Here is a 7866-nt window from a genome sequence, read left to right as displayed (position 1 = left end):
GTGTGTGTGTGTGTGTGTCTGTATATGTCAGTGGAAGGTGTCTGCTAAATGAATAAATAATAAAATGTATTAATTAATTCATATTCATAAATAAATAAACGCTTGATAGCGTCTGCTAAATGAATAAATGTAAATAATAACTTAAAAAACCAATAATGATAAAAGTGAAAGTGTTGTAACTTAATCCAAGTGTGCCCGAATCGTTACAGTGTGTAAATGTAGGTGGTACATCTGTCAGTGTGTCCATCCATCAGAATCTCCCCTCCTGACCACAGACTTCACTTGAAGTCTGTGGTCAGGCTTCCCCAGGTATTTCTGGAGGTGGTGGAAGGGGAGTGATTCAACTAAGTGCATCAATGGCACCTCTGAACGTCAGCATGGCACATTGTGATTTAAAGGAAACTCGCTGCACTCAGACGGGGAACCCACAGACTTCACACCTATTACACCTCGCCCCTTCTCTCTCTCTCTCTCTCTCTCTCTATTTCCTCTACATATACATACAACCTGTTGATCACAACATCAGACAGTGACAGTGAGTCTCTTAAGAACACAGGTTGGGTCGGTCGAGCTGAGCCGTTGATTAAGCATTAACGCACAGAGACTTTAGGGAGTTTAACAAGACCAGTGAGACAGCGGGATACAATGACGACCGTAGCACATCACCTAAAGCAGGCATTGATCTGGGCAGTGATCTGTCTGATGGCAGGAGAGGTTGTTATGGGCAACCCATACTTCTCCATAGTGATGACAGCAAAACAGAACAACCTGAATCAATTCTTTGTAAGTATCATCGGTCACTGTGCCCAAAGAGGTACATGAGAGACAGGGCTCAAGATGTCATGGCTTCGTGCATGAATCAGAGAGCTCGATTTCAGAAGTTTGAGTGTGTCGATTTACCAGTTAGGGGAGGAACCCCTAGGGAGTCTGTGGGACTGCACTGACTACCACTGAGGTGCCTTCTAGTTTGATGCAAGTGTACCCCATTGAGGTTAGGAATAGGAAATGATCTTAGTGTTTGGTTTTTTCTACACTTTGAGCCATCAGACTTTAACCGCTAAACTCTTTTCCAATACAGGCCAACAAAGGTCACCTTCCTGCTGGTGCTCTGTTCAGACAGCTGGATAATTCTCTACAGGTAAGCCATTCATCTGAGCTTTTCATTCATTCATCCATTCATTCATTCACTCACTCAACATGTTATAATACTGAGGATATAAACACACACACTCTCTTTTATAGGAACCGATGCAGATTCTTCTGGCAGGTGAAACACTAAAAGTCTACATCAACATTCTCACCAATCTGCGGGACAAGATGCAGGCCATGGAGGCAAGGGATGACGTGGACTACCTGAGAAGCAAGGTGGAGGAACTGAAGACAATGTACTTTAAGGAATCACAGGAACAGTTGGAAGCCCTCACCAATAACCTCAAGGAGCTGCAAGCCATCAATGTAAGAGACAAAACATATCAGTTTTCAATCTACCACACTCCCGCCATAGGCGTAGTCCCACTTACATCAACATTGGTACCAAGGGGCAGATCTAAGTATGCTGGAGAGCACGATGCAAGCAGTGACTTGACCAGTCTGCAGACATGGCATGTGTTGTCTTTACATTTTACTTTGAACATGCTGGACCTGTGGTTGATAGTGTAATGATATGATCGAATCTGTCATTGTCCTACAACTGCCGTATATATATATGATATAATATACCTATGCCATATCTATACCAACTGGGGTAAAATCACTTTGTCCGTCATAGAAGCATTCACTAAAAGAAAAAAAAGTTTATTGATTAGAAATTTTATAATAAGTACATAAAAATATGACATGGCGATAATGTTAGACTGGAAAAGAAGAAATGGCAAGATATAGCAAGGTCATCAGAAAAGGCTGATTTAAACAAGAGTGCAAAGTGTGCAAAACTGGTGTTTTGTGTTACTGCTACTATATAGTTTCTGAAGTTTTCCTCTGTGCATGCGTCAAGTGAACTACTTTTAAGTGCATTTACTGTACACATACTCACAGTCTGGCCACTCTTCTTGTGCTAAGAGGTTTAGTTCATGACATACTCATCTCATACTTAGTGGTCAAAACTAATACGACACAGCTACTACAATATTACAGCTCAGCTCATGAAAAAGAGGGATGTTTTGGGGGAAAAAATAGGTTTTGGGGACATGTACCAAAACTGCCACATAAGATTGACACTGGCATGTTTGTTTCTTATTCCTCTCCCCAGACAAATGATGAGGTAGTCCAACGCAAAGCCATTTATGAGCTGAAAAGTGTCTACAACCACGTTTCTTCTCTCTGGGAGGCCTCCGTCAACTACACCACTTCCACTCTCCGCTGACGGCAGCTCAGACGGCGGTCAATCAAACCAAGGGCATAGAGCGGATACAATGAGCGGATACTACTGAAACTAAGTCTACTGTATATATGGTGCCTCTATTTATATTTATTTATATTATTTCAAATATGGACAATACAAAATGTATTTTATGTGAGAGACAGTATTTATTTTTCTATTTATTTTAAATAAACTGGCATTGCAAAGGAGAATTGTTGACTTGACTGACTTGCTTGTGGTACTTGAGAGTGAATTGAAAGGTGGAAACACACAAAACACACAAAACACACACACACACACACACACTCTCTCTCTCTCTCGCTCTCTCTCTCTCTCCCTCTCTCTCTCTCTTTCTCTCAGCCGGTCAGACAGGTTGCCTCGGGAAATCAAAGAAAATAAAATTAGAAATAATATAAGCTTCTACATGAAACAGTTAGATGTTATGTGAAGTTTGTGGGAACTGTCAATCGATGAAGGCAAGCGTTCACACTCTGTGCTGTTACAGGTGTTGTAAGACTGATATGAGGAAGGGGAAGTCCCTCTCATTCTGACTGGCTGTAACCATAGAAACTAACCTCTTCGTCCACTTCATAAATTCCACAACAGATCTTCTTTAAAGTGTAACTCCGGTGAAAATTGACCCCAAGGTCTTTTTCTGCATTAAAACACATCAAGTAAGCCGTGGAGACAGTATTTTTCGTTGATCAGCCACTATAGAGCTTTTCCAGGTATACGTTATAGCCCCAAATCACAAACAGTGGATTAGCTAAGGGCGGTAAGCTAAACGCTTCCCAAATAGCATTTTTTAACCAGTAATATTGTTCAAAACAGCACCAAACCTCTTCAGTAGGTTGCTCATGGTCCCTACACATAAAACGAAGCACCAACAATGTAGTTAGCGAACCCGGAGTTTATTACAGAAGAGAACACTCATCAACTGTCTCCCTACCAGCTCCTCCAACCACAGCACAAACTAGATGTACCGCATAGCGGTACAAAATATGACTGCCGCTCAGTCCTGTACATCTGTTCCGCGAAAATAAATCACACTTCAATTTGTCTCTATATTTTACTCCATCCCCCACTCTTGAAACTTTTGTGTATGCTTGTTTGGCATGCCTGAGTGTGTGTGTGCGGCTGCACAGAAAGTAGCCTACTGGTGCTGAAAAGGTGAATAGATTGTAGAATAGCCAAAGAAGATGTAGCATTGTTATAAAACCTTTAAAATCTCTAAACAATCACAAGTAGGGCAGTTCATCACAGTTCATCCATTGCAACTGGATTGATGAAAGGTCACTTACACCTGTAGGCTACATTGTATTTGGGAAAAGCAAAAGGTATCAGCATAATTTTATTTATTTATTTATTTATTTATTTATTTATTTATTTATTTATTTATTAACAAAAACATCTCTGTCGTTGCCGTCACCATGCCGTTTTCAACAGCTATCAAAAACAAAGGTCATTTTTGGATGGATGGATTTTTTGTGAATGTTTCTTCTTCTACATAAGATTCTAGTCATCTTTAGTTCATGTAATACTTTATTGTCAATGCACAAATTAAGTAACAGTAGTCTGAAACGTTATTGTTAATGCACAAATTAAGTAACAGTAGTCTGAAACGAAATGCTGTTTTACATCCAACCAGTGGTGCAAATAACTGACATGTCCAAATGGGCCTTGATGAAATGCGTCGCTAGACTGTTCATACACATTTTAACGGGCCAAAGTTAAAGAGCTGTTGTCCGTTATTGTTCGTGCAAATATAGGTTGATTCATGTTCCCTTGCATTGTGTAACTGAGGTCCATGGCTAGTCTGGCTTTCACCAGACTGTAGAATTCTGGGGTATTCTTACTGTATTCTGATGTGTTCATATGTTACATCTGTGTGTAGTATACAACAGGGAGAAGTCCATATTATTGTACATAACTGTGCCTTAGGCCTGTGTACCAGCAGGTAGGTCATACAGGCCGATGTTTAGGAACATCCGAGGAACATCAGTGATAACATGGGCCGAGGGAGACACATCGATTCCCCTCTCACACCCTGCACGCACTTAAAACAAAATAAACAGGCGTCTCAGTCTCACGCATGTATAGGCAAAACTGTATCAGACCGGTGTAACGTTGGTAAATCTTCCATTGCACAGAATGATTTTGTAGCACGTGCAACAAATGACAGTCGAAAGATACAATTACAGTGCTGCTATCAATTTGCTTGGTATAACCGCATTTATAGTTTTCTACAAATGCAATCAATCAAATTGGCCTCCATCACTCAACCAACGCTAACAGTAACATTACCTAGGTCCTTATTGATATTATTAGATTAACATACCTGCAGTAAAAAACAAGCATGTCCGATAAACATCCTCAGATTTATTTCGGCTTCAAGAAGAAATGGGAATTACATTTCATGTGAACATCTTCCTATCCTTAGACGTTCTCTGCGGTTAACTACAGTCCTTGTAGGAAGCGTCCATTGTTTTTCCAACCCACTTTTAACTTCCAACAAAATTACGTCTCACTGCAACGATGCGCCATCTAGTGGACAAACGACTACTTATCGCAAATACTGGAAATGCAGCCATGATGATGATGAATATTTGGCTTTCTTTTAATCCTACTGAATTTGTAATTATGTATCGGCCTTTCTAATACTGATAGTATGTGGGTGCCTGTGTGTGTGTGCATGTGTATATGTGTGCACCGCCATCTACAGGCCAATGAGTGTACAGTCACTAAATGTACACATAATCTATTTTTTTTTAGACCCCCCCCCATGGATGAAATTCTATGAAACTTGGCATCCCCTCAGAGAATGCCAGGTCAATCATACACATAAAATTTGGTGCAGTTCTGAACATCTTAACTGAAGATAGGGGCGATTAAAGCAGAATAATATTGAATTTTCATTTTTTACCGGGGGGGTGCAAATCACAAATGAGTGATTATGGGCCACGTTGATGTGGGCCCTTGAGACCAACATACCATAAAAGATTCTTCATCCTCAGTGCCACGGTTCAGGTAGTTATTTAGGAAAAACTGCTTTTTTTGCGGTTCGGGGGGCCCAGCACGGGGGGGGGGGGGGGGGAGTGGCCCCAGGGGACGAAATGAAGTTTTTCCGTAAAAGTCTAGTGGGGCTACATACCCACCAAATTTCATGTGCCCCGGTGGTTCGGTGTCCCGGGTATCGTTGACCAAAAATTCAGGAAGTAGATGACGGAAAAAAAAAAAAAAAACTTTGACAATCCCTATATGATCGCTTCGCTAGCGGCGGTCATAATAATAGATTAACCAAACGTGACACAACGAATCCTTGACCCCCAGCACGAATAATAGATTAACCAAACGTGACAGTACAACGAATCCTTGACCCCCAGCAGGAATAATAGATTAACCAAACGTGACAGTATACGAATCCTTGTGATATTGGGTTGGAGGAGCTGATAGGGGGACAGTGCCAAGGCTGGAAGTGGAAGCCAACAGTAAGACTAATGCCATCATTTAACGGTTAGTTGAAAAGAAGGCCATTTTAGGCCACAGTTGGTACAAACATCAGCAAACTATCAACAAATTAACCAGTGATGCTGCTGATGATCTCTTTCTTGTTTTCTTCCTCTCTCTCCATATTTTTTGCTCTCTCTTTGTTTTTATCTATCTATTTATCTGATTGGATTGTGGCTGATTTATGATGTTGTCTCTGATGCTGTTTGGGTAAAGCAAACATTTATTAGATGTATACTGCCATCTACTGGTCAAGTATCCCTGTGACAATTGTCAGCTGTAGCCTACTCTTTAGTGTGATCTACCAAACCAATAATCATTTAACTATCACTGGTGATACTCATACATATGATAAAAATCCCATTTAAACTTATTTGAACACATAAACACAGTCACACACTCATTTTCCACCTCCCCTTGAGTTAAACAATTGTGTTTTTACCTTTCTCCAGTTCATTCAGCTGTTCTCTGTGTCTGACGATACCACTTTTAGCTCCAGCCTAGCACAGATCATTGAATTGGATTAGACCATTAGCATCTCGCCTGCTAGCATCACGTTTAAAAGTGACTTTTCCAGTAATTTTCCTATTTAAAACTTGCCTCCTTACGAGTTAGATAGTGTAATAATACCAGGAAAATGAAAAGTGGCGATTTTCTAGGCTGATTTGACATGGAACTAGCCTGGCGGGCCATCCTATATCATTGAAATGTATAGTCTGGAATCGAACCATTCACCTCGCTTAATCCAAACGACCATATCCGTATCTGGTCGGCAAAATGGCAAATACATCCTTTTTCAAAAGGAATGACTTAAATGCATTGTGTTGCTAAACTTTCAAAGAAAAGCACTCCTCCAAAGTTGACGCCAACGCCGATTCAAACAACCGCTCTTCGTTCGCCATTGCCACCTTCCTTGTTGTTCACCGTCGCAGGACTGTCGTTATCCTGTTAAGCCCGCCTTAAGACTCTCTAACAAAATAGAGTGCTGTGATTGGATGACGTCCACGGCGTCAGCCAATAGAAATCTCTATGGTTTGATACTAGATGTACAGGCTGAGCAAATTAATTTGCCGCCGCTAGGGTACGTCTAGATTTCTAGGCTAACATGGAACTACAGTATACTATCATTCTAGCATAATAATCAAGGAACACCATGGTGCAGTAGCACAATAATATCATGCAGCACCTGAAAATAGTCCCCTTAGGCTAACTTTCAGCAACAAGGTTGAGCTGCAGCAGACAAATGGGTTAGTGACTGCATTATTACGCCTGAATTTATCTGGATTATTACTTTTTCGATCCCGTGAGGGAAATTTGGTCTCTGCATTTAACCCAATCGGTGAATTAGTGAAACACAAACAGCACACAGTGAACACACAGTGAGGTGAAGCACACACTAATCCCGGCGCAGTGAGCTGCCTGCTTCAACTGCGCTCGGGGAGCAGTGAGGGGTTAGGTGCCTTGCTCAAGGGCACCGGCCCACTGGTCGGGGCTCGAACCGGCAACCCTCCGGTTACAAGTCCAGAGTGCTAACCAGTGGGCCACGGCTGCCCATAATGCCTGAATTTATCCAGTTTTATCCAAAGCGACACAGACTGGCAACGGCATTCGGGACTTGAAACCGGGAAATAAGAAAATAGACTACTATTGATACCAAGAGAAATTAAGTGTCACAACACACACAAGACAGGTAATACACTTGAAGGCACTTAATACATGTATTTACCTCTAGATGGCGACCTATATCCTCTCAGAACGGATTGCACCAACTACCTTGTCTTTCACTGATCAAATGTTGTAGAACAAATAAAGCTTGATTAATAGATATACATAGAAAAGATATTCTAAAACATATCAATAAAAAATAACATAATTCCTTAATCGAAAATAGTCTTCTGTAGCCTCCTTGTTAATAAAATGTGTAGCATGTGTGAAAATGTGTGAGTGAAAATGTGTTATCAGAAGCAATGATCTGCTAATATATTGTGCTTATCGCCTAG

At 41.0% G+C, this 7866-nt stretch overlaps 1 protein-coding gene across 1 annotated transcript; it reads left to right on the top strand.

The window, feature by feature from the left end:
• The first annotated feature begins 759 nt into the window (after positions 1-759).
• LOC121698201 (interferon gamma 1-like) lies at positions 760-2388 on the top strand. Its single transcript, XM_042080088.1, has 4 exons — positions 760-783; positions 1079-1138; positions 1243-1455; positions 2249-2388. The coding sequence occupies exons 3-4, from the start codon at positions 1249-1251 to the stop codon at positions 2360-2362; spliced, it is 321 nt and encodes a 106-aa protein (XP_041936022.1). The 5' UTR covers positions 760-783; positions 1079-1138; positions 1243-1248; the 3' UTR covers positions 2363-2388.
• The last annotated feature ends 5478 nt before the right edge of the window (positions 2389-7866 follow it).

Source organism: Alosa sapidissima, chromosome 23 (assembly GCF_018492685.1).
Source record: "Alosa sapidissima isolate fAloSap1 chromosome 23, fAloSap1.pri, whole genome shotgun sequence".
In the NCBI taxonomy this organism is placed as follows: domain Eukaryota; kingdom Metazoa; phylum Chordata; class Actinopteri; order Clupeiformes; family Clupeidae; genus Alosa; species Alosa sapidissima.
This window is presented reverse-complemented; position numbering and strand designations above follow the sequence as displayed.

Coding starts and splice junctions, on each gene's coding strand:
- LOC121698201 (XM_042080088.1), top strand. CDS start 1,249: ATGCAGATTCTTCTGGCAGGTGAAACACTAAAAGTCTACATCAACATT. Junction 1,456..2,248: donor AGGAGCTGCAAGCCATCAAT/GTAAGAGACAAA, acceptor TCCTCTCCCCAG/ACAAATGATGAGGTAGTCCA.